General features: G+C 58.3%; 1 protein-coding gene across 2 annotated transcripts; it reads right to left on the bottom strand.

Annotated features, from left to right (window-relative positions):
- Positions 1 to 969: 969 nt before the first annotated feature.
- On the bottom strand, positions 970 to 22099 carry WNT11 (Wnt family member 11). 2 transcript variants are annotated; one of them, XM_034666311.1, is made up of 6 exons: positions 21965 to 22099; positions 18012 to 18194; positions 10503 to 10738; positions 8662 to 8939; positions 5588 to 5880; positions 970 to 1700 (listed from the first exon to the last, which is right to left on the bottom strand). In XM_034666311.1, exons 2-6 carry the CDS (start codon positions 18092 to 18094, stop codon positions 1526 to 1528), a joined length of 1065 nt encoding a protein of 354 aa, XP_034522202.1. In that variant the 5' UTR covers positions 18095 to 18194; positions 21965 to 22099; the 3' UTR covers positions 970 to 1525. The 2 variants fall into 2 exon arrangements, with proteins under 2 accessions (XP_034522202.1, XP_034522203.1); XM_034666312.1 differs by lacking the exon at positions 21965 to 22099 and adding an exon at positions 18700 to 18718.
- Positions 22100 to 25791: the final 3692 nt, after the last annotated feature.

Below are 25791 nucleotides of genomic sequence, written 5' to 3'. Positions count from 1 at the left end.
CCACACTAAGGCCCTCGCATCTCCCTGGCTGCTACTTCTCAGCGCCTTTGCCTCTTTCCCCCTCCATCTCCCTGACCTCCGAAGTGAAGATGCCCCAGGCCCAGGCCTCGGTCCTCTTCGCTTTTCTACCCACCCACCCCCCTTGGTGATGATGCCTAAATGTGCATCTCAGCCTCTCCCCACCAGTGCCACTCGGGACCGAATCGACCTCACAATCCCCACGTGGCCAAGTCTGAGCGCCAGCCCACTCTCCTTCCCCATCCCAGGGCTTCAAGGTATCCCAGCCAAACGCCTGTGACCTTCTTGACCCTCCTTGCCCCACACCCTGCAGCCATAAAGACAGCAAATCCTGATGGCTCCACCTTTGACACGGAACAGGGATCTGAGCGCTTCTCACCACACCCAGGGCAGCTAGCCTGGCCCAGGCAGAGGTGGGGGCGGGGCCTTCCCAACCACCAACCTTAATCTCTGCCACCCCCCCTTACAAATGGGGAAACCGAGGCCCAGGGTGGGGGAAGCCTCCCCCACGGTCACACAGGCTAGCAGGAGGCTGAGTCTGCCACTACCTTCCTGTGGTCTGTGTCCCCAGCTCCCGCGGGTAGGCTTGCTGTGGAAGCTGGCTTAGCCAGACTAAGTGCGCCCGCCTCTGTGTGTGTGTCCCTGAGGAACAAAGAATCTGCCAGCTGGGTTTATGTTTCAAGACGTCTGTCCTCGCCCTTGACCAAGAGATCTTACGGGGAGATCAGGGCCGGAGCCGGCGGGGGGNAGAGAGTTCACCCGGCCTGGCCCCAGGGAACTTCTGAGTTCACTTGAGGAGGCCACAGACTGCAGGGGCGGGCTGGGGTTCTCTCACCATTTATTTCATACAGCTGTTTAAAAAGCTTGTTTAAAATAGAGATCATTATATATATTTATTTATATATATATATAATATATAAAGAGGAATTGAGGCAAGCCACCCCAAAGAAAAAGCTATGTTTTATAAATATTTCTGTAGCTCCCACATCCCAGAGGAAGAAACAAAACAAAACAAAACAAAACAACAACAAAAATTTACAACCCAAGCTAGTGGTTCCATGTGGTGGGCCCAGCAGGCTCAGACCCTGGGGGCAGCCGTGGGGGTCTCAAGGGTTAGGCCTGCAGAACATTCTGATGAGGGCAGGCAGACCCCTCCCCCCTTCCCGGGAGGTTGGTGTCTCTGGCTGTGAAAGGTCAAGTCCGTAGCAGTCCTGCCAACCCCATGCCCCTTGGCTTCTTAGAGAGGCCTGCAAGGCGCGAGTGGGCACTCCTGGGCTCCGGCTGCCAGGTTATTTTTAATCTTGTCGGTTTCCTTTGATGTCCCGGCCCTCCTTCCAGGGTGGCCAGGCCTTCTGTCCCCCGCGCTTTCCACGTGGAGGCAAAGCACAAGCCACCTCGCACGGCCGGCATCTGGGATCCCCAAGCGACCATCATGGGCGGGGTGTGTCCGGGCCCTGGTGGGGGGTCGGGGCTCCGAGGGTCCCCGGCGCGGGCGTCCGGGCGACCGTCACTTGCAGACGTAGCGCTCCACCGTGCGCTCGCAGCGGCGGCACGTGACGTAGCAGCACCAGTGATACTTGCAGTGGCAGCGCTCGACCACACGGTCCGTGTAGGGGTTGTAGCCACGGCCGCAGCACATGAGGTCACAGCTGTCACTGCCGTGGGACGTCTTGTTGCACTGCCTGGGGGGTGGGGGTGGCAAGGGGCGGTCAGAGAGCGCGCCCGCCCACCAGGGTCCCGCAGCCTCCCACTGCCCGGGGCTGCCGCTCAGCATCTCTAGGAAGGGGTCTTGGTCTTTGGGGAATTGTAAATAATCCCTTTCCCTGAGGGTACTAATCCCTTTCCCCTGGATTTCTACTAGGCATGTGTCCAAATGAAGGCAGTGTTTTGTTTTCTTGGAGGTGTCTTTTTTTCTATTCCTTCTACTTCTAAATAGTGGAAGGAGCCTCGAACCACTCTAATGACCCTGTCTTCATATCCTATCTTGAATTATATCGTAACAAATGTAAAGATCGTTTCTACATTGAGCATCCCGGGATAATTCTGGAACAGACGAAACAGCACTAGACGCGAGGCAAAGTGAGTAGGTGGCACACTTCGTTAAGAGCGAGCCTCTGTCAACCATTTGGCCCTGTGTGCCAGGCGTTTCCCTCCAGTATTTTATCTTCTAGGAGGCACGCGGAATCCTTGGGTCAGTGGAATTATTATGCCCATTGTACAGATGGCAATGGGCTCGGCAAATGGCACAGGCCTGTTCAAGGTCTCACAGGAGTCTGTGGGCAAGCAGGGCTTAAGCTCAGGGCTCCTGAAACCAAGTCTAGCACACGCTCTCCCTACCCAAAAGGCAGAGAACCCAGAGCCTTCCAGGGGCTGCATTTCTTTCCGAATCACACTCCTGTGGGAGAAGACACTGAAGGTCCCTCAGACCCCAAATATCCAGCTGCAGGTTGGCAGTTCCTCTAGCTGGGCTCAGGCTAGCAGGGATGTTGTTATGGGAGGCAGCTGGGTCCCCACAGCCATGTTGTCCCGGGAATCCCAGAATGTCCGAGATGGGTAAGTTCTAGAGATGACTAAGTTCAGCCCTCGTACTTCCTGATGGGGAAACTAAGCCACAGAACGGAGAGGGAGCCTGCCCAGAGTCCCACAGTGTGAGCATGGGGTCTGTGAGAGTTCGGGAAGACTTCCTGGAGGAGGGTTATCTGGGCCATGTCACGAAAGACAAGCAGAAATCTAAGATGGAGAGGAGGGAAAGGGTGTTGGGGGCAAAGAAAACAAACAGCCTGGGCAAAGGCAAAGAACTGGACCTAATCTAAGAGGTGAGAACAGATGGAAGGGGTAGTGCTGGAAGTAGGGAGGCCAGAGAAAGAGAGGCCAAGACCTGGGCTGGGAGGAGGCCATGGGGCCGGAAGGAGGAGGCGCAGGGAAGGAGAGTCAGGAGGCAAAGGTGGCCTGCAGGTAGGGGCTGCCAACAGTTGCAGGCAGAAAGGAACAGCAGGAAAAACACGTCCTAGAATCAGACAGACCTGGGTTCAAACCCCAGCGCTGCCACTTCCTGGGCATGCAACTCAAGGCAAGCCGCTTAACAGAGGGGACTTTGCTTAGTCACTCAACACCGTTCATGCCCCTCAGCCTTATCCTGGAGGTCTCTGGACAACTCCTCCAGGAAAGGGTGGTAGGAAGAGGGAAGAGTTTTTCATTTTGATTTCTAGATCCCTGACATGCAGTGTTTGAAACCTGGCCTCCAACCCCAGGACCAGACAAGGTCTGCAGTGGCGCCGAGGGGGGCGGGGAGTGGGGGTTAGGGCTGAGGAGAGTGGGGCTTGGAGAAAGATCCCGGGGCCCAGGGCAGGTTTCATCAGTGCAGGGGCCACAGAAAGAAACATGACAAGTGGGTTGGGGCTTGGAATGCTGACTGCTGCTGAGGCCTCAGTTCACCAAGCTGGATGTGAGGAGGGCCGCAGGGCACTGTCCCCAGCTAGGGGGCCAGCCTCTAGAGAGCTGCCACCCGTGCACACTCTTCTTACAGTTAACGAAAACTCATTTACCTCCAACCCCTTGTACTCCCAACTGCCCTCACCTAGTAAAGCTCACATTTCCCCCTCCTCCAGGAAGCCTTCCTTGATGTCCAGGCTGGGTCAGGGCACCTCAGGACTCCCCTCACCTTGGGCTTTCCTCTGCCATAATCTAACCAATCGTTTCTCCCCCTTCCCTATGCCCGCCAGAGCCTCGTGTCATAAATAGATGGGAAAGTGTCTCTGGTTGTAAGCTACTGAGATTTTGGAGCTGTTTGTGACTGCAGAAAAAGCTGACCCACACAGATGTCTGCAAAAGCCCATCTTCAGAGGAATGGCTGACAGCCGAGCATGGCAAGAAACCTGGTGGCAAGTGGGGGGGAGGCATTCAGAGAAAGCATGGGAGGCAGCCGGTGCTGAGGGATGAGGCCTCCTCGTCAGTGGTTCAGGGGCAAGCAGAGTGGGGGCTCCTGGGAAAGCAGAGGCCTGGCAGCCGGGGTGGGGGGAGGGGAGAGCACCATTAATGAGCCTTCCCATGGGACTGACGCTGCGTAGCACAGAAAAGCTGCCCAGGAAGGGTAACGGGCACTTGCTGGCCACCCCTTGGAGGCGCAGTACCCTCTGCATTGCATAGACGAGGCTGAGCCTCGCAAGTGCAGGCATTTGCTCAAGGCCCCACAGCTAGGAAACTGCAGCACCGCAGTGGGAACGATCCTTCCCTCACACGCGCACGTGCACACATCCCCCCATGGATCCGGGGAGGCCCTCTGCGTGCTCTGGGCTTTCCCCAGCCTCTCTGGGTTCTAGAATCCTTCTGCCCCCACCCCATCCTCATCACACCCGCCCTGGCTGCCTCAGACCAGACTCTCACCCCTTCCTGTCTCCCTGGCCCGACCTGGTTCCATCTTCACTCCACCCGACCCCCCTCAATCTGGCCTCCAGATGGGAGCCAGGGCCTCCTCACCGAGCCTGCTGCCCCGGCCTGTGAAGAGGGAGCCCCCCACACCAGCCCCCCTCTCTGGGAGACAGGAACGTGGGCTGAAGAGGAAGCAAATGCTGGCGGGGTACCAACTATGTGCCAGACCCGTTCTCAGACACCCTCGCTCTGGTTCAATATTCTTTTAACCCCGCAGAACACTAGTTTTGTGGAATGCTATTAGGGGCCCCTTAATAAAAGAGTTCCACAGCCAAACACCTCTGGGAAACGTTGGCTTAGGCAGATCCTTTACTGTGGGATCCCTCCGAGCCTTTAAAATGTTCTCGTGCTTTGCAAATCGCCAAAGAGAATTTCCCAATCACATTTGATTGCAGAGCTGTTTCTATTGTAACGTCTCGGGACTGTTCTCCTAGAACAGTCTCTGGGAAACACTGCTGCCCTGAATCCTCACCAGCCCCGCCTGGCACACAGTAGGTCTGCAGTCACCCCGGTTCCCTTTCTTTCTCCTGTCCCGAGCCGGCTTTGGCAGTCATGAAGGGGCCAGCTGTAGAGACCCCAGCCCCGGCTCTTGAAGTGGGGACCAAGGGGAGAGAGAGCTGGGGCCCGTGAGCTGGGGACATGGGAACACTGTCTGTCCATGAGCCAGGCCTCCCGCTCCTGCTGCCCTTATGAAAAGCAGCTGCCCGGGTTCCATCTCCGGCTCTGAGCAGACTTCCCGCGTGGCTGTGGGCTGGCTGCTGTCCCCTGCGCCTCACGTCCTCATTTGTCCCACCAGCAGGTTACATGACACTCACCCTTCAGTCACTCATTTGACAAACACTGACTTGAGGACCCGTGTTGTGCGGGGCAGCTGCTTTCCCAGCCAGCCTCCCAGTGTGGTCACTGTGTCTCCCCGTCTCCCCCACCCGGGGGAAGGAGGGGGCTCCCACCAGCCTCCGCTCCCCAGGGTCCCCTGCCTGGGCGAGGTACGCAACGGCCACTCCCAGGAGCTCTCCTGGCAGCCCCTGGGCCCTGGCACTTCTGCTCGGCACTCCTGGGGCCACCTCCCTCAACTGGGCAGGGACTCCATCCCCCAGACGCCAGCTGAGGCGAGACCATGTGCCCGGCAGCAGGCCCTTACCTGTCTTGCGTCCCATGGGAGCCCACCTTCTCGTTCTTCATGCAGAAGTCGGGGGAGCTCTGCAGATAGACAAGCTCCGAGTCCTTCACAGGCCTGATATCCAGGTCCTTGGGCACCAGGTGTTTGCGGGTGCCCATAGGTCGGTGCACCACCTTAGTGGCCGACAGGTAGCGGGTCTTGAGGTCGGCCGCCACGTCCCGGAGCTCCTGCAGCCCCTTCCAGCAGGTGCGGATGGAGCAGGAGCCGGACACGCCGTGGCACTTACACTTCACCTCCAGAGAGGCGCGCAGAGCCTGCAGACAGGGGAGGGCGTTGGACTGGGCGGCCGAACCCCCCTCCCTAGCCTGCCCGGGGACCCTGCCACCCACATGCCGGGTGCTCTCAGGGAGTCATCGCCTCCTCTGGGCCTCAAGTGAGGGAGCTTTTGGCTCTAAAGCTGGGGAGCGTTGGAGGTTCTCAGCTCCTTCTCCAGCCGGGGGTGGCTGGCAGGGACAGCAAGGGAGTGGCCTTTGCTGGGGTAACAGATGCCAAGTCCCCGAATACATAATAGGGCTTAATCGTCATAACAGTCCTTCTTGGGAGGTATCATTACTTTCCCCATTTTCAAAAGAGAAAACAAAGGCTCTGAGAGGCCAAGTCTCAAGCTCAAGGTTGCACAGCTAGAAAATCCCGGAGCCGGGGTCTGAACTCAGGTCTGCGGGCAATTCCAAAAGCCATGGCTTTTCATTGCTCCATACTTTTCTCTTACACCAAACTGGGGCTCACTAAATGCTGGCTGGGAAAAAGGGAAAAAAGAGAAGGAAGGAAGGGGAAGAATGAGGAGGGAGAGAGGGTGGGGGGAAAAGAGGCAGGAGGTAAGTGCATGGGGGCGCATTCCCTGGTCTGGCTGGCCCTTCCCCTCCACGGCCTCGTGAGCCCCAGCAAGCCCCTCCATAGGCCAGCAACTCTGTCCTACTCTGTGCGGGGCAGGCACCTCGCTGCCACCCTTGCCGAATGGCCGCAGGGATTCAATGACAGGACGCGTATGAAAGGGTTGCTTTGTGAACTCTAAAAGTCAAATCAATACCGGTTTGAAAACTCAGTCTAATGACTGTGGTGGAGTGGGGAGGCTCGGGCTCTGGGGCTTGGGGAGACTCTAGCCCCAGTTTCCAAAATGACTCTGTCCCATCAGCTTTCTCGGGCCTCAGTTTCCCCAGGTGTACTGAGGGGCATGCGTTAGATAGGTGACTTCTGTAGGCAGTTCAGTTTTGCGAATTAACCTTTGCTTCTTTGCACCCAGGACTCAGATCCCTCGGCCCAGGCCAGCCCTCCCGCCTGCCCTCTGCGGAGCTGCAAGGCTTATGGGTCCCCTGGGCCTACCCCTGCATTAGAAAGATGGGGAAGCTGAGGCACAGAGAGGGCAGAGACTTGCCCAAAATCATTCGGTGAGTTAGTGCAGGGGCTGGTAAGGTCCCAGGGCTCCTCTCCTTCTCCGGTGCCAGGAAGTGGGGAATGAGGGAGTCCACTGGCTCTAGAGTCTGGAATTGGCCCAGCAAAGCTGTGAAGAGCACAGGAATGAGGTGAACCTGCCTGCAGGGCACCTTCAACCTCCCAAGGGCATCAAGGTACTTCTGAATCATCCAGGACAGTCAATTACATTTAGCTCCTCGGCTCAGACGGGTGAGAAGGGGCCCAGAGCTTCCCGATGCCCGCCATGGGCCCGTGCGAAACACGCTGGATCTGTTGTTTCATTTAACCCTCACGAGCCCTGTGGCCCAGGGGGATGAAGAGGGGGAAACTGGGTCCTTTTGCAGATGGCCCCAGGGAGGCCAGCCCCCCAGCGACAGCCCCAATGAGTCTAAGGAGCCTGTGTGGACTGCATGGTGGGGGGATGTCTGTGCCCCTGGCAGCATGAGGCTCAGGCCTGGCCATGGGTAGGAGTGAGGCTGGGTTCGTGAACTGGGGGCCGGCTTCCCAAGGATGGGGGCAGGCCAGCAGGGTTGGGAGGCAGGAGTCCTGGGTCCCTGGCCAGGCCCTTCTACAGGCCCCTGGTGTCTCTTGGCCTCAGTTTTCCCAACTGTCCAAACATGGCCTGGACATCCTAGAATTTTTCCATGAGAGAACAGTGAGAGAGAAAGGTGAGGACGTGGAAACCTTTGGACTTGGAGTCCAACAGACCTGGGCTCCATCGCACCCTGAGTCCTTGGCCAAGCCACGTAAGCTCTTTCCGTCTCCCTTGCTGCCTCTGTACAGTGGGCCTGCTGGGGCTGCAGGAAACCATGAGATGCCATCTGCACCCGACACTTGCCACCCCTCAGGCCCCACCCCTCCCCATGTGTAAGCGGGGTAGCAGCCCCTCCTCGCGGGGGGGATTTGTGAACTTCAGGACAGAAAACTCATCAGGCAACACCACAGGGCCTGGTGCTCAGATTGGCATAAAGGTTTTTTTTAATTTCCTAAAAATAAAAAGGTCCATTCATTTACTTATGCGTTCACCCCAACCTTCTGTGGAATGAGGTGAGGCATTCATGAGACACTGGGAGTAACAGAGTTGAGGGCCAACTGCGCTCTGGAGCTGGGCGGGCACCCCTGTTAGGGCCAAGGGGACCACCCTGTAGGCTAAGACTCTTGCCCCACAGTCCTCCCCACGCCTCCTCCCACACCCAGCCTTGCCCGAGGCCCCTCGGGAGGAGCCAGAGGAACACGGCCAATGGGGACTAGAGAGCACCCAGCCAGCCCATTTTATAGATGCAAACAACTGAGGCCAGAGAGGAAGTGACTTGCTCAATGTCACACAGCCAGTTTAGTGCCAGAGCCAAGGTGGGGACTTGGAGCTCCTGACTCCTAGCTCAGTGTTCCTTCTGCTCCACCCAACATTCTCAATTCAAATCCTGGTGGACCCCCTAGAGGAGGAGGAGCCTGGCAAGCCCCAAGCAGCTGGAAAGGGGACAGCGGGGGGAGCCCGGGAGCACATCGGTATGGGTGGATCAGGGCCCATCCCCCCCGCCACCCCCTCCATCAGGGCATACTGGTGGCCCTTTCCTGGCCGACTGGCACAAGCACAACCATCTGGGGTGGGTGGGGTGGGTGGTTACCTGTCTCCCCACTTCACTGTTGTGTAGACGCATCAGTTTATTGGCTTGGGATCCTGTTTTTTTCACCTTCATAGGAGCATCGGAAAACTTGGCCCCCATGAGGAGCCCGTAGCTGAGGTTGTCCGCACATCCTCCCCAGCGGTTCCCGGGCCCGGGTGGCTCACCTGGGACAGGGCCGCAGGAGCAGCCGGGCAGGTCGCCGGAGGTGCAGGCCCGGGCGATGGCGTGGCTGATGGCGGCCGCCGACAGCGCATACACGAAGGCTGACTCCCGGGTCCCTGCGGGGAGGTGCTGGGTCAGCCCCGGGCGGGTGACCAGGGGACAGGACCTCACCCAGGCCTGAGGGCCTCCTCCTGAGCCCCTGCCTGCTTCGGTGGGGCCGGCAGGGGACAGGGGCTACGATCAGGTGGAGGACAGCACTAGGGCCATTAATCTGTCGCTTGCCCATTCTGCCACGCGTACCTTAGCTGACTTGGACACTCACAAGCTCGCCCCCGCCTCCAGAGGCCCGCAAAGCCCGCACACCCACAGGCGCCCCTGCTCACACACACTCACGATTCTCATCTTCCCCTGCTTCCCTGCACTGAGTGTGAGGGGCGACTCCTCACAGAACTCGGGACCCGAGGGGCAGATGAGTGTGCAAAGAGCCAGCTGTAGGTTAAAACGTGTCCCCCAAAAAGATAGGGTCAAGTTCTGACCCTTGGTACCTTATTTAGAAATAGGGTCTTGGCAGGTGTGATGGAACTAAGATGAGGTCATCCTAGATCAGGGTGGGCCTGACCCCAATGACTGGTATCCTTACAGGAAGGGGGAATCGTGGGTACAGATACATGGCCGGGGAACCCCATGTGACAGAGGCAGGGATTGAAGCAATATATCTACAAGCAAAGGAATACGAGGCTGTTGGCAGCCACTGAAAGTTAAGAGGCAAGGAAGAATCCTCCCTGGGGCCATCGGAGGGAGCCCAGCGCTGCTGGCTCCTTGATTTGAGACTTCCAGCCTCCAGAACTGGGCGATAGAGCTTTGTTATTTGAAGCCCCTGTTTGTGGGACTTTGTCACAGCAGCCTGGGGAAACCAATCCAGGGCCCAACGTGCCTCTGCTGTCGAGTGTCCTCGCCTTAGGTCCACGCGAGTCCCCGCCCCTTCTCAAGCCTCAGTCTGCTTAACTGTGGAATGGGAATGCTAATACCTACCTCACAGGCTTGCTCTAGAGTTCAGATAATTTGGGAAGGGAGGAAGCTTTGTCCAGTGCTCCACTGCTCCACAAACCTTAGCTGTTACCGTGCAGGGGCGAGGTTAGATCCATGGGGCACTTCTGCCCATCAAAAACCCCGGAAGCCACCTGTTCCAGAAGGTGGATCCCCTACCTCCCATTGTGTATCTCGCAGCACCTGCTGTCACCTCGGTCTAGAATGACCTGTGCCCACCTGTCTGCCCGAAGGTGGGCCTTCCCGTCCTCATGTTACCTCCTCCCCTCCCCAGAGCCTCCCGGGTCGCATCCACCCTTTCTTCCTGCATTGGGGTACATGTGCACGTGTGCTACCCCGACACTGGTATAGTCACTCACTATGTGTTCGTTCGTTCATCGAGTCATGCCTGGATTCCCATATCTACGATGAGTTCAGCCATCCATCCGTCCATCCACACCTGCATTCTCCTCTGTGCATCCCTCCACCCCCCCACCCTAGTCACTCATCCACCGGTCGCAGAGCCATCAACATCCATCTGTCCGCCCATGAGTTCACCCACCTCTCCAAACACACGTCCGTGTAGGCCTGAACTCATCCATCCCCACCTGCACGCATTCCGCAGGCCCCGGCAGCCCCCGCCAGCTCCCTACCTCTCTCCAGGTCAAGCAGGTAGTTGGGGGCAAGCTCGATGGAGGAACAGTTCCAGCGCATGTCGGCAAAGGCCCTGCGGCAGGCCTTCATGACCTCGCGGGCGGCGTGCACGATGGTGTGCATGAGCTCCAGGTTGCTGCGGCAGAGCTGCACCTGCGCCGACACCAGCCCCTCCAGCTGCTTGCAGTGCTGCGTCTGGTTCAGCGCAAGGGCCGCCGGGGTCTTGGACAGCGCCCTGCACGCCGCCGAAGGGCAGCAAGCAACGGAAGGAAAGACAGAGAGTGAGGGGCCCCGCTGCACCTGCCCTACTGCCTTCCCTCAATGGGCTGGGGGGGGCCTTTGCTGGCAGGAGCTGGGAAACTAAGACCCAAGGACCCTGCCCCGGCAGAGCAATGGCTCCCCCTCCCGCTCCCCGTGACCCTGGGCACATCACTGTCCCTCTCTGGGCCAGGCCTTCATTCATAATATAGGATCCTGACCTACCTAGCTTTACTGTCATTAGCCTAACAATAAACAGTTTTACAGCTCACAAAGCACCCAGGCCCGCTTCCTTGTTTAGTTCTCACATCGCTGTGAATTACGACTCCTTATTCAACGTTCAGTCAACCCCCAGCCTCTGTATGTGCTGGACACCACGCGACGTGCTAGATTTTTACAGTCACATCGTAATCCATACCATTAACTGAGCACTTACTAGATATAAGTACGAGTTAGGAGCTTACCGTACATCCCTTCATTTAATTATGAAATTCATTTATTGGGCTGTAAAATCCCACACACATGCAAGGAATTTATTAAAGCATTAAGGAGCCACTCAATGTTGTGATAAATTAGACTTAGCCATGAACTTGCTGTGTGCCCTTAGATAAATCACTGTCCTTTTCTGGGCTTCAGCAGTCTGTACCTGTAAACTGTATTTCCCAGAATGGGTTCCAGTGAGACACTCTGAAAAGGCATCCATGCGTAAGCACATTTGGGGAACAAGATATACTCCGTTCCCCCCTTGGAGAGTAATTGCTGTACATTTACATTTTAAAGGCCCTGAGAAGTCCCACAGCAAAGCAACAGGCTTGGTTTTGTCTAACTCAGCAGGCGGCTGAGCACAAAGCCCTTTGTCTGAGAAACGCTGACCTCATCCATACTTTGGGAACTGCTGGCCTGGGGGTCTCTACGAGCCCTGGTGATGTTACAGGACCGAGGAGCTTCCCAGATTCCTGCTCTAGGCACTGGGATTACAAGGCTCCAGGACCAGGGGTACATCCTGGATGCAAGTTTCTCCCAGGTCCTTCTGCAAGGAGCAGCCCCTCCTCTAAGCACAGGCCACAGGGACCCCCAACAGCTTTAAAGGGTTCTGCCTAGATTCATCCCCGGCCCCAGAGCCAGCTGGCCCTCAGCAAGCCAGCAGAGACTTGAGGAAGCCTTGGGGGGCTCGGACCGGCCCAGCCACAGCCACAGTGCTGCCCGCTTCTGCGAACCCACAGTCCTCACCCAGGGTCAGGGCTGAGACCTAGTGAGGCCAAGATCCCACAACGCCCCACCTGAGATCCCAAGGGAGGCAGCACGATGCTAAAGAACAGCACAGGCTGGGGTAGACTCCTGGGTCTGTCATTCTCGCTTGTGACCTTGAGCTAGTCACTTGGCCTCTCCCCGGCCAGCAACCTCTCAGCATTACCTGGGGGACTAACTCGGTGGGCCTCGCGTGTGCCGCCCAGGGCTGCCCAGGGAGGGAAGCTACCACAGTCACTGCCCTGGTGGTCTTTTCCTACCTGTGCCCACTTAGTCAAGGCCAAAGGCTGCCTCAAAGCCCTCTCCTTGTCCCTGGTGTGCTCTAACATGTGGCCATACCAGACTCCGGGCTCCTCTGACGGGGACCGCCCTACCACCACAGCTTTGCCCAGGAATACCTTTCCCCTCGCTCCTCTACCTAAATGAATAAATGAACTCGACCGACTTGCGGAAGCACCAACTCTTCCTGAACTCATTTGGGAATGAACGCGACACAGATCCTTTCCTCAAGGAGCCTTGAATCTAATGGCTACACAGACCCATCCACACTTATAAGGCAATGACTCAGATGTTCCAGCTCGTGGGCCGGCCCAGGGAAGAGCTCAGACTTCGGGCACAGCCCTGTGACAGGGGTAAGTTCCCCAACCTCTCCGGGCCTCATGGCCCTCATCTGTTATAAGAAAATGATAATTTCCGGGCGCCTGGGTAGCACAGTCGTTAAGCGTCTGCCTTCGGCTCAGGGCGTGATCCCGGCGTTGTGGGATCGAGCCCCACATCAGGCTCCTCCGCTATGAGCCTGCTTCTTCCTCTTCCACTCCCCCTGCTTGTGTTCCCTCTCTCGCTGGCTGTCTCTCTGTCAAATAAATAAATAAAATCTTTAAAAAAAAAAATAAAATAATTTCCTCTTCAAAAGGCGAGGGCAAGACTTCAATAAGATAATGCATATAAAACATCTGTAACATTCATACATGGGATTGCTTCTGCTTATTGCTCGGTGAATCCTGGACCAGACGGAGTCAGAAGACCTGGGTTCCAGCTCCAGCTCTGACCTCTATGTGCCGTTCATCTTGGGCAAATTGCTTCACCTCTCTGAGAATCACCTACAAAATGGGAACTCCTAGAGCTCCTGGAGGGGCTAAGAGGGATACTAGGTGCTGCATTAAGTCCTAATAAGTCAGTTTCCCCCTGCCTCTCACTCTCCGCCATATGCCCCACCCAACTCACGACTCCAAAGCAGAGAAGGCAGAGCCAGGACAAGTGGGCCCAGCCTGATGTGTGCAGTGCGGGTTGGCACGACCCAGCCTGAGATCGATCGTGGCTATCTCGGGCCGCCTCTCCTCACTGCTACTCCTGGCCCGGCTCTACCCTCCAAACCACGAGCAGGGAAATGTCTGGTGTATTTGGATGCAAACCTTCCACATGGTTTCTTGACCTACACTGAGCCATCCAGTCCTCCCTGGCCCTCTGAGCCCCAGAGGCCTGTCTAGGCCGAGGACCCCTCAGGAAACCTCTGGTCTGGATTCCTGCAGCCTAGACTGGGTGAGGTGTGACCACACAGAAGCAGATGCCATCCCCCTGGCCTGTTTCCTGGTCGGTACAGCCCCCCGACCCCCACACCCAGCTCATACTACCCACATTCGTGGATGCACTACCCCACGCAGGCACGGCACTCCCCAGCTGGCAGAGCCCCTCGCTTCACCCCCACCCCATGCTCACAGAGGGGTCAGCCTGGGAGATGACTACCCCCTTTGTACAGAGGATGACACAGAGGCGCTCCGGGGCCCAGATGCCCGGTTTCCTCCCGACGCCATCCTCGCTTAGACCCGACCTCTCCTTCCTGGATCCCCTCTCTGCTGGGCTGGGGGCTGCCGATACTCTGCCTGTCCTGAGCCCTCTGGGCCCTTCATTCCTGCCCAACTTTCTTCCTTCCCCTCCACACCAGTTCTCCATTCCACAATGGGAAGGGTGATAGGAGATACTCAAGAAAATCCCTGACACAGCACCAGGCACGCGGTGGGCACTCAAGCAGCGAGGCTGTCTTCTGAGTCCTTGCTCTGGGCTCCCGTTCCAGCCCAGGAGTGGATAATGAAGGCTCAGGCTTTTCCCAAGGGAGCTCAGCGCTGGCAATTCCTGAGTGCCATGTGCTTTCGCTCCGAAGAGGGGGGGTGCTCTGTGCTTCTGGTGCCTGGGGACCTGGGCCGCTGTGTGTATTGATCTGTCTCGCTCTGAAATCTCCCAGCCTCCACCTCCCCAGCCGGCGGTGAGAAGAGATGCTACGAGGGAAACCCCAGTGAGGACTCCCCCAGATGAGGCTCAGACCGCCAGCAGGGCAGAGGACAGATGGGAAGCATTCTGGAAAGCCTTGGGGGGCGAGGAGCTGCTGGAGAGAGTGGGGCAGACGGAGCGGCCAGCCGCAGCCTGCAGGCCGGGAGATCTGGAGACAGGAGGCAGCGGATTCCACTCCCAAGGAGGGCAATGCGGTCATCTGGTAATTAGTGGTAATGACCATTTCTAACTAAGTCCCCCTTGGGGAGGTAATCAAGGATTAGGGCGGGAGGCGGGGGAGTTCCCGTCTGGACATCTCCTCTGGCTTACCTCGCTGCCGCTGCCGCAGACCCCTAATTGAAAACATTTTGGTTTATCAGGGGATGCGGACACGGGGGAGAGGGTGGAAGAAAGGACAGAAGGCAACAGAGTTCACAAGCAAGGCCTGTGCCAAGGATGCCACGGTGGTGGCCAAGGTCTCTTTCATCTCAGAGTGGAGGGTTCTCGGGGGAGTGGCTAGGGGGCCGAGACCTAGGCTTCAGCTCCAGCTCCATTGCTTGCCCAACAAGAGACCTTGGGCAAGTCATGGGCCCTTGCTGGGCCTCAATGTCCCCATCACATTGTGCAAGTGGGGACACCGAGGCCCAGAGAAGGTCAGGGCTTGCCTAGACATGTACACAGCCAATCAGGCAGAGCCAAGCCAGAACCCAGGCTTCCCAGATCGCAGGCTAGGGCTCATTCACTCCCATTTTAGAGATGAAGAAACTGAGACTTCAGAGAGGCAGAAGCTATTGATTTGCCTGAGGCGTGGCTCGTGGCTAAAAGTGGCAAAGCTCAGGCTGAGGCCCAGGTTCCAGCAAGTGGGCGTTCTGGGCCACCGAGCCACATCTGGTTTCAGTTTCAGTGTCAGATGCTCCTTTCACCTTCAGGTCCCTTCCGAAGCCCAGGGCAGCAGGGCCCCCGGGGACAACCCCAGGATAGCTGAGTCTCCTGGGTGAGCCCCCAGCCTCCCTGCCCCACTGTAGACTTCCCTAGTTCCAACTGTCCCGTGGCTCTCTTTGACCCTGAAGTCACGGAGCAAAACCCCTAACTCAGACCCCCAAATTCTACATCCTGCCTCTGCTGCCTCCGAGCTGTGCCACCCTGTGAGTTACAGGCCCCTTGTGCCTCTGTTTCCTGTTCTGTTCAACCGGGTGACAGCAGAACCCACCCCCCATGGTGGTGGGGAGATTCAAATGGAACAGTCTACATAAAGTGCTCAGAACGGGGGCAACTGCAGGGCTCAGTTGGTTAAGCGGCTGCCTTTGGCTCAGGTCACGATCCCAGGGTCCTGGGACAGAGCCCCGCATCGGGCTCCCTGCTCAGTGGAGGAGAGTTCCTCTCCCTCTTCCCCTTCCCCCTCCATTTGTGCTCTCTCTCTCTCTCTCTCTCAAATAAATAAAACCTTTTTTTTTTTAAAGTGCTCAGAGCAGTGCTTGGCATGTAATAAGGCCACACACACACACACACACACACAGTTGTTATGCTTAAACTCCACACCTGTCTCCCCCTATGTCTTCGGCTCTAGCAAGAATTTTGACAACAATCAAGGGGGTTGGGTGGTTGGAGCCCACCTGCCTGGGTTCTGATCCCACAGCCACCATTAACTAGCTGTGTGACCTTGGACCAGTAACTGAAACTCTCTGTTCTTTAGTTTCCTCATTTGTGAAATGCTAGTGATAACAATATCACCTACCTCATGAGAGTATTATCAAAATTAAGTGACTAAAGCTCTTGGAACAGAGTCTGGGGATTTGGGAGTGGGCTCCTGTAACTCCTGGTTTCTCTGTTTCCCCACAGTGCGCTCACCTGCCTCTCCCCTTTTGTCCCTGCTGTTCCTCCTGCTGAGATCCCTGCTTTGCATTCCATCCTTGCCCATGGAAATCCTACCTACCCTTTGAAGCCCAGCCCAAAGTCACCTCCCTTAGATGAGACTAAGGGCTCCTACCCTGGGCTCCCACACTTCCTCTCCTAGGACACAGCCCAAAGTCCACTTTGCGTTTTGACCCGTCCATCTCCCCTAAGGAGCGCTCCTGTAAGCCAGACCCTGAGTTGTACCCATTTTTGCAGCAGCCCAGGCTATGCAGTGGGCACGGCATGGATGTTGGGTTTAGACCCTCCCCAGCCACATGCCACATGGGGGTTCGTGCAAGCCACACACTTGTCAGAGCCTTGGCATCCCTACTGTGGCGTGGGAATGATAGCAGTGTCTCCCACACTGCTCTAGGAGCGAGCCTTGTTCTTGGCCTCTGGTGCTCCTAGGGCTCTTTGGCAAATCATTCCTCGCTTGGGACCTCAGTTCCCTTATCTGTAAAATGGTGTGGTGGGTGAGGAGGGCTCAGATGCTCTGATCAGGGTTCCCACCAGCTGGCACAGTGCCAGGCACTGGCAGTAGAAGGTGGCTGACGTCTCACAAAACTAATCAGAAGCAGCTGAAGAGAGCCCCTGGGCCCATGCTTCTCCTTGCAAACAAGAAATGCAAGAAAGATGGGGTCCCTCTCCTGAATCACCAATTAATCGATAACTCAGCCCCAGAAGGGGCAGGGCCAGTGACCTCAGGACTGTTTGCTGGTGGCCCAGCCACAATCACCCTGTCTTACAGCTAATCCAAGAACCTTCCTCATAGCCCTCCCCAGCCCCCATAATCTGTCCCTGCCTGTCTTATCTGCATGGCTCCCTCCCCACCCCCCAACTCCAGACTCCTCCTGTCCTGGATGTCCCCACCACTCAGGGAGTCCCTCCACCTGAAGTGCCCTCCTCCCCACTGCCCCTACCCACCGAAGTCCCAGAGACTCCTCAGGCCGAACTTAGGGGCACCACCGCTCACAGATTACCCCAAGATCCCAAGTATGTGCCCCCCACCAGGTGGTCTCCCCTCATCTGGGCCTCCACAACACCACCCTGGTCACTCCTAGGGCACTTGGAGTTATTTACGGCCTGGGCTTATCTCTTCCAGCCCAGAGGGCAGCTCCTCCAGGAAGGGGCTGGGTTTTACTCATCTCCCCCCACCCCCTGCGCGCCCACAGCCCTGCACAGAGCAGGCACTCCCTTCTGCTGGATGCAAGAGAGCTTCCCTCTCCCACCTACCGGTCCATTAATAATTTCTATCTAAAGGAATACCCTTCACATGTGCACAGCATCTGACAGTTTACCAAGTTCTTTCACGAGCCGCTTCTCATCTGGTCTGAGTGAGCAAGAGACTCCTTCCCTCCTTTGACAGAGGACACTGAGGCTCCCAGAGGTTGAGTGACACTTCCCCCAAGGTCACCCAGGTGGAGGGGTCAGGACTGTTTGAGGATGTTCCGCGAGGGTCAGGAGACTGACAAGGAAACATGATACTGAGCAGGCCCGCGTGCAGGGGCACAGACCCTCTTGATGGGGCCCCTTGACCACACTGTCTTTTTCCATCTGCCCCTGTGGAGGTCTTGCGCAACCCTCAGCCGCACACGACCGGGCGGGCAATTCTGTCGCTTTCCACGCCCTGTCTCGCTCCGGCCTCACAACCCTCCGGGACAATATTTTACAGAGTAGGAAAAGGAGGCTTAAGAACGATGACTTGCCCACGACCCCCAAGCCAACTGCTGCTCCCCGGTCCGGGGCACGCTCACCCGATCCCCAGGGGGCCCCCTTCACGTTAGCGGCTGCCCCCAGCCGCTTGTCCCACAGCCCGACTGCGTAGACGCTAGGTTCCTACTTACAGCCATTTGATGCCGTAGCACACGCCGGTCTGGAGAGCCAGGGCGAAGAGGAGCGCCTCGCAGACCCGCGGCCGCGCCCTCATGGTCGCGCGGCACGCGCGCTCGGGGGTCGCGCCCTCGAGGAGCTGCACCGAAGTCCCGCCGCGCGCACGGCCACCGCCGCTCGTCCTGCGCGCACGCCGCCTGCAGTCGGGGAGAGCGGAGGCGGCGGGTTAAGGCGGCGCGCAGGGCAGGGGCCGCGGGGGGGGGGGCGTTTTATTCAAATTACAAAGGAGGGGTCCGGCCGGGGAGGCCGAGCGCGCGGCGGGCGTCGCCTCCCGCCCCGCACGGCCCCGGACGCGGCAGGCGTCTGGCTCAAATTAGGTGTCGCTCGAGCGCGGCCGAGGGCGTGTCCACCTAACGCGGCCGGAGGCTGGGATCCAGCCTGCCCGTGGGCAGGGAAAGGGGCGACTGGATCAGAGACAGACAGAGGGAGAGAGGCGGTCAGAGACCGAGGCAGAGGGAGCAGCCGGGCACAAACAGACCTCGGGAGGGACGGAAGGAAAGGAGGAAGGGGGTCAGGGCCGAGCCCGGGCGCGCGCGCGAGGGCAGATGGTCGGCCCAGGATGTGCGTTATCTCCAAAACATGAACTACTAGTCAGTAGGGAGGGCCTTGGCAATTCTCTTTCCCCGCTGGGCCTCAGCTTACCTCCTCTGTAAACTAGGGACACAACCGTGATTCGAACTGGGATTCAGACACAATTCGCCTTTTATAAAGGAAGTTTATCGCATTTGCATTGATCGCATTTGCTCCTCCCAGGAACCCTGTGACATAGGTACCATCACTGCCCCCATCTCACAGATGAGAAATCTGGGGCCCGGGGATGTGGAACGGCGTCGTTTATCCAGTGAGCGTCAGATCCATGCTCAGTGTTCTACTCCCAGGTGTCCTGTGAGTTCGCTGATAGTCGCTAGGAAATGGGGGCTTGCTCTGAGCGTCGGTGAAAGGGAAGATGAGAAATGAAATGGCAAAAGTCTTTGTACAGTGGTCCCGCGTCTCCAAGTCCCCGCCTAGCGGCCCCCGCTTTGAAGAGTCGGGTGGTGCCCAGGCCGGAGCCAAGGCGGGACAGCCTGGCCAAGGCTAAGCAGTGATCCCGGGGCCGGCGCGATGCCGCCTCTGGCCGCCAGGGGACGTCCTGGGGCCGCGGAGAAACCGCTACCCCGCCCGCCCGCAGGTCGNGGGGCCGCCTCTCGGGTTTTTTTTTTTTTTTTTTTTTTTTTTTTTTTTTTTTTTTTTAAGTCTTCCCTCTCTTCATTCTCACCTCGTTAACTCTCTTCCCAGCTTCTCCCAAATTTACCAACACCTGACGTTCTCTCGGAGACAAACACAGCTCTCCAGCCTCTCTCCCCCGGGAAGGAGCAGAGACAAAGAAAGAGATTCCTTTCTAAAGGACTCGGGAGTTGGAAAAGGAGGCGCCCGCCTAACAGGGGGCGCTTGAGCGGGAAGGGGGCGTTCTCATCTGGCTGTGCGAGTTTGGGCGAGCCCTCCACCACGCCCAGGCTCAGTTTCCCCTTCTATGAAACAAGGGACTGGACTTGACCGCACATCTCCCGAAGTCTTTCAAGCCTCCCAGGAGCCTGCGGTCTTTGAGCTCCCCTCTCTGCCTGAGTTTCCACTGTTACGAATACCTGTGTAGTGTGTGCGTGTCCGTGAGTGCCTTAAGCACACACACAGATTCAAAACTGCACTGTTTTCTGAAGCCTCGCAGCATAACCCAGAAGGCAGGGAGAAAACCCTGAATTACGTTTCTTTTTCCTCCTTCCCAGTCTCCCGTTAGGCGCCTAACACAGAGGAGCTCGCTACAAACGTGCGGAGTCCAAGGCTAGGGGTCTCAGCGGGGCTCTCAGTGTAACAGCCCCCTCCTCCCGCCCAGCCTGCATCCAAACCCTTTGTCTCACGGCCCTGAAAGTCTGCCACACTCCTGAGAACGAGAAGTATATCGGCTGGATATGGAGGGAGGGGAGACGATCAAAACTCCAGTCACTGTCTCTTTTCGCCCCCACACCATCCCGAAATGTGGGCTCTCCCCACCCCCCGCCAGGCGCCCTGCATTTTTGAGTGGGGAGGAGGAAGGGACTGCACGCGGACGGAGGAGAGTGCGGACTCGCAGCGGGGGATCTGTGTCCCCCCCCAACTCGCCCAGAGAGAGGAGGGGCCGCCCTGGTCACAGCAAACCGGGACCCAGGCCTACAGCTACTCCAGGCTTTTTCTGAGAGGCCGGGTGGTCCCGAGCTTCTCCCTCCACCACCCCAGGACGTCGCTGGGAGAGGCAGCACCTGGCCTGGCCCTCTGAGTCCTGACGGATTACTCCTGTCGCGTGTAAGAGCGTCCAGTACAGCGGCACGGGCTGCTGGGTCACCCTCAGCCTGCGCCCTGCGGGTCAGGGCGCACTCGCCTCCCGGAGCCCCCGGCCCGCCAGGGGGCGCTACGCCGGGGTTCGAGGTGGGATCCGCAGCTGCCTCCCGCGCCGTGGGACTTTGGACAAGTCCCCTCCTCTTCCTGGGCCCCGTGTCCCCGTCTGGGGACGGGATGAGGCGTAGAGTAAGTGCCCTCTCCGTGCTGGTCGTTCTATAAGACATCCACTTGCCGCGGTCTGCCCCGAACTGCTCGACCCCTTGCTTCAGGCCCAGCGCGGAAGCTCCCTTGGGGCCAGGCGCGTAGTGGGCCCGCGTCAAAGCGCAGTGTCTGCGAAAGACAAGCTGTCCCTTCCTCCCCCCGCTGGGGTTAAGGCCCAAGCTACTCCGCCGGCGAGAGAAGTGGCCTCCCGGGCTGTGCACCGGGTGCTCGGTAGCCGCAATCCGCTCCAACAGGTGGTTATAAGCCTTGGGCTCTGAAGTCCTCGGAAACGCCTCCGCTAGGGCGGCCGCCCCTCTGAGTCAAGCCGGCGGGGCCACGCCGAGACTCCGCTACCGGGAGGAGCTCGCACTGGGCCGGGAGCGGGCACCGCTCTCGGGGCCGGGTGTCCACGCGGCGCGCAAGGTCGGCACGGGCCGGGCCTGAAGCCTCAGGCTGCGCAGCTGGCCGAGCCGACCCTGCGAGCCGGTGACGCCGAACGACCGCTTCAAGGTTACCTGCGACGCGAAGCTAGGCCGGGCCCTCAACCCGGCTTTGACCGCAGCCGGCAGTCTTGCGAAATCTGTCTGCTTTGCTGCGAACGATGCGCCGGGTTACCCTCGAGACGGGTTGTTTTAGAAGTGGGAAGGGTGGGGTGGGAGAACCCGGGGCACCTCCTGCCACCCCTCTGGAGCCTAAGGACCCTCAGGGTCACGGAGACACCTCAGCACCAGGAGGTGGGAGGTGTGGGGCTCGTGCGCGAGCTCAGCCAGATGTTCGCGGCGGCTCCAGATGTGCCTCCGGTCCCGGGACAGGACTCTTCTCCTCCCCACCCCCCAGCCTGGAGCTCAGGTCTGTAAACAAAGTCTCAGTTCTCCCCTTCCCCCGCCGCCTCGGGGAATCGGTCTCAAAGCAAGGCGTCCGCCCCCCGCCTCCAATTTGGTAGGAGCTGCAGTGCTTCTCTGCCTCTGGCCACCCTCTCCCACCCCGCCACACACACCCTCTTGCCCGGCCGCACGACCCAAGTCCCCCACCCCCGGGATGGCTCGGGCATGACCTCATTCGCCTGCCGAGTGGGAGGGAGAGGGTCGAATCGGGGGAACCGGGCTGGGAAGGCTGGCAGCGGCCCGTACAATCGGCACATCCCACCTCCAGCATACAGGCCGGGAAAGTCCGCGCCCGCCAGGCCCCCGCCGCTGCGCTCCTCCAGGGGGTTCCTCGGAGAACCGCAGAGGAGAGGTGTGGAAGAGGACTTGATGTGCTTACCCTACGGGGTCCCGCCATCCCCCTCGGACTCGGACGCCCCCGCCCTGGCAGGTCCCAGCTGAGCACCCGCGCGCTGCCAGCGGCCACTGCTCACCTCCTGGGGCGCTCGACGGGCGCGCCCTGAGTGCCCCGCTGTCCGGGCCGGCGGGCGAGCGGCTAGCGCGGCCCCCAGCGGACCCGAGCGCTCTCCGGGCTGGGCAGGCGGCGAGGGCACCCTCTTCGCGCAGCGGCCGCAGAAGGACGCCCGGGATCCCAGCGAACGGCGGTCGTCTCGGGCTCCGCGAGGACTGACTGTAGCGCGGACTCCGGCTGCAGGGGGCTGCGCGGGGCTCTCGGGGCCTGCGCTCGCCCGCTCGCCGGAGCTCTCCTGCTAGCGCGGCGCGGTCTCCGGCGCGGGCCGCCCAAACTGCTTTATAAGGCGCGGGCAGTCGCTTTGATCCGCCCACGTCAGCGCGCCGAAACCCCACCGGGTGGCTCCGTCCGCGCGCGGGGGGCGGGGGCGGGGTCCCCGCGGAGCCACGGACCCGCGGCGCCAGCGGCACAGAGGACTTCGCAGCCTGTTGAGTTACAAAGCGGGGACTTATTAACTGGAGCTGGTATTTAATAAGCATGCCTGCTGCCAGCCTACTGCGGACCTGCGGTGCGTGGGGCCCAGGTAGGGCCGGTTTCTAAAGCTCGCAGCCAGCCGAGCAAGGAACCTCAATCAGTCTGGTTTGACAGAGGAGGAAGCCAAGGCTCAGAGGCAAGTCCCACTTGGGGCTCAGCCTGGAGCCCGGCGGGTATCACTAGGTGTTCCTCTTGCAGATCGGTTACTTGAGACATCTGGGGGTCCCGAGGACTGCGTTGGCGGGCGTCCCAGGACGTCCTTTGAGCGGTCATCTTTCTAATCCTCTGGTTCCAGTTCTGGAAAAGGGATCCGCCATCCTGAGTTTTCTGCGGAGAAAAGGAGCGACAGCGCGCTGCACTGTGAAGCCCGCCATAAACCTTGAGCACAAGAAGGCAGGCGTTCCAGCCTCTGGGGTGACGGTTGGGGAGTTTTCTGGACACCTTGCGTCCTGTCCCCGCGGGGCGGGGGGCGAGTACCAGCGGAGAACTGGGTTTTAGAAACTAGTTGGGACTACAGAGGTGCTTCCCATCCAGCAGCCAGCCGGCCTGGGGCTAGGGCTGTGTTTCTGAGGCAGCTTCCGTGGGACTGGTTAGGTGAGTGCCCATCCCTCCCCGCACACACACCTTGGCCTTTCTGGCTGATGGTACACCCGGCTCTCCCATTTCTAACTTGCTGGGTCAGGTGCTGAGGTTTCCATGGTTTCTGTTTGCTCCAACTCCAGGGGCCTCAGTCCCAGCATAATCCCAAGGATAATCTAGTTCATTAGAAGGGAAATATAGACTTCGTGAAAAGGGGCTTGTCTCAGGTCCCTTAAACACCTGATATGCTTTTGTCCATTCTTTGCGGCTGCCCCCCGAGTGGCACCCATAGGCTGTCCCAGCCTGGCTGCAGGTGCCACCGCGTACAGACACACCTCCGGGCCCACAGAGCCCACTGCAAGCTCTCGGCCAAACAAATCCCCTCTGCACGTGACAGCCAGTCTCCCTTGCACACAGGGCTGGGACATGTCACCCCACAAATGGTCACAACCCACTCAGGAGATACTTGTACATACCATACGCCCACACACATTCAGTAACAGACACAAGTGAAATGGCCATTTACATCTTTAAGGTGAGGCCAAACACATGACTGCCCCCAGCCAGTTCATGCACACAGATGTGCTTCCTTGCACGGCGAGAATGCACACGCAGCTCCCGAGCACGCAACACCAAATGCACATATGCTCCTGCATTGAGTCATGGGAATGTCCCTGTGAACACAGGTTGGGACACCCCATCTCCTCCCCCAGAGCATTAGGGTCAATAAAAGCTGTGGGAGGCTAGGGGTTATAAAAGCTGCAGGAAGGTAGTGGGGCTTTGGGTGGGGTGTCTAGAAAGTGGGCCGGGAGGGACAAGGCTGTTCCAGAGACCGAGGCATCCAGGGACCAAGACTGTGTCTTAGCTCTCCCACCCCAAGGCACTCTGGCCCCACAGAGCCATTCCAGGTGGCCTCAGTCCAGTTGGGATGCACCCTCCTCTGGGTCTAACTTTCTGCTTAGAGAAATGCTAAATGAGTTGCCTGCATTTTCTTTTTTCTTTTCTTTTCTTTTTTTTTTTTTTTAGATTTTATTTATTTGACAGAAAGAGAACACAAGCAAGGGGAGCAGCAGGCAGACGGAGAGGGAGAAGCAGGCTCACAGAGCAGGGAGCCCGCCATCTGGCTGATCCCAGGACTCTGGGATCATGACCTAAGCCGAATGCAGCCGCTTAAAGACTGAGCCACCCAGGGGCCCCGCCTGCAAACATTTGCATAAGCGGTCCTCCAGCCAGAAATCTCCTCCTGGCTCCCAGCTAGAGTAGAAACAGAAAGCTTGTAGGAGTCACACACCCTTGGGCTCCAATACTGATTTTGCCCTATTTTATTTTTGGCAGTGTGATCGTGAGCAAGGTGTTTAAATTCCCCAAGTGTTAGTTTCCTCATCGGTCAAATGGGAATAATGCAATCCCATCAAATCTTCTGTATCCTCCAAGATGGGGTTAGTATCCCCATTTCATAGATATGGAAGCTGAGGTTCAAAAGGGTGGGGCTGGCAACTGTTGGAGCTAATATCTGAACCGGGATCTTTTTGGTTCCGTGTGTACTATAGCTGATAGCTCCTATTGAATTGGATGGGGGGGGGGGGATCCTGACTTCCCACTGTCTGAACAGAGTTGAGGGAAGCCAGGAGAAAGTCCCAGAATTCCTGAAGCCCAGCCCTGAGGGCCCCTCCATGATACTCGGCTCTACCTTGTACAGAATCAAGACCCAGCCATTAGCTAGGGCTGAAAACCCTGCACTGGGAGGGGAGGGGAGGGGAGGGGAGGCATAAATGGAGGCATAAACCCAAGCCCTGGACTCAGAGTCAAGGCAGGCCTGGGGCAAGCGGCTGCCCCTCCCTGAATGCCAGGCTCCCCATTTTGTATGAGGGAAGTAGTTTACCACCTTGGGCATTCTGGGATTCTCAGAGACACTTGTGAGAAAAAACTTTTTCATCTTTAGGACCAACTGACCTCCCGTCTTCCCTTTTCCTCCTCCTTCCTTCTGTCCGGGGCTCCTCAAGGGCTGCTGGCCACCTGGGTTGCAAGCTCCCCTTCCGAGGAGAGGAGGCTCTGATCTAGGCTGGGAGGGCGTGCTCTTGGCTGCTGCTTGCCTTGGATGTTAATATATTTTCCTTCTCCTCAATTACCCCCGGTGATTCTGGTTATCTGATCGCCCAGACGTGCTGGGGACTTCCTGCCCATGGGCTTCTCAGCCCCTGCCTGACTGCCATTGGTCAGGGGCACACACCTTTCCATCCCCCACCCCTGCACACAGCCTGCTGTGGCGGGGGGCATCCAGGCTGAAAGGACATGGGGGTGGGGGGAGCTACAGTTCCAGTTCTGTTCATCATGCTGGCCTCTACTGACCCCTCCACCCACCTCAGCTTCCCTTCCATGGGGTGAACCGGCTATTTCCGGGAGCCCTGGATGGGGAGACAGGTGACCCGGATGTAGGCCTTAGCCCTGTCAGTAGTTTGCTGTGTGATAGCAGATAATTGTTTTGCCCTTCCTGGGTCCTAGTCACCCCATCTGTGAGGGGGTTATACTAGGTAACCCCCAAGGGCTTTTTCAGCTCCAGAACCCAGGTCTTGGATCTCCTTGACTCTTACCTATGTCATAGGATGAACCATGGACATGGTGGACACTATGAGACCAAAGGTGCTATTTCCAGCTCAAGAGTGCTTTCTAGAAAGTCTTCCTGGGAAGGCAGATGAACAGGGGTCTGGGCAGAGTAACCCAGCCCAGCTGTCCTCT

The sequence above is a fragment of the Ailuropoda melanoleuca genome, chromosome 8 (assembly GCF_002007445.2).
Source record: "Ailuropoda melanoleuca isolate Jingjing chromosome 8, ASM200744v2, whole genome shotgun sequence".
Classification (NCBI taxonomy): domain Eukaryota; kingdom Metazoa; phylum Chordata; class Mammalia; order Carnivora; family Ursidae; genus Ailuropoda; species Ailuropoda melanoleuca.
Note: the sequence above shows the minus strand (reverse complement) of the source record. Positions and strands in the feature narration are given on the sequence as shown.

Excerpts from the sequence above, each read along its gene's own strand:
- WNT11 (XM_034666311.1), bottom strand. The coding sequence starts at position 18,094 with ATGAGGGCGCGGCCGCGGGTCTGCGAGGCGCTCCTCTTCGCCCTGGCT. Across the intron at positions 10,739-18,011 it reads TGCTACGGCATCAAATGGCT|GGCGCTGTCCAAGACCCCGG; the intron begins GTAAGTAGGAAC and ends GGCGGCGTGCAG. Across the intron at positions 1,701-5,587 it reads TCCCATGGGACGCAAGACAG|GCAGTGCAACAAGACGTCCC; the intron begins GTAAGGGCCTGC and ends CCCACCCCCCAG.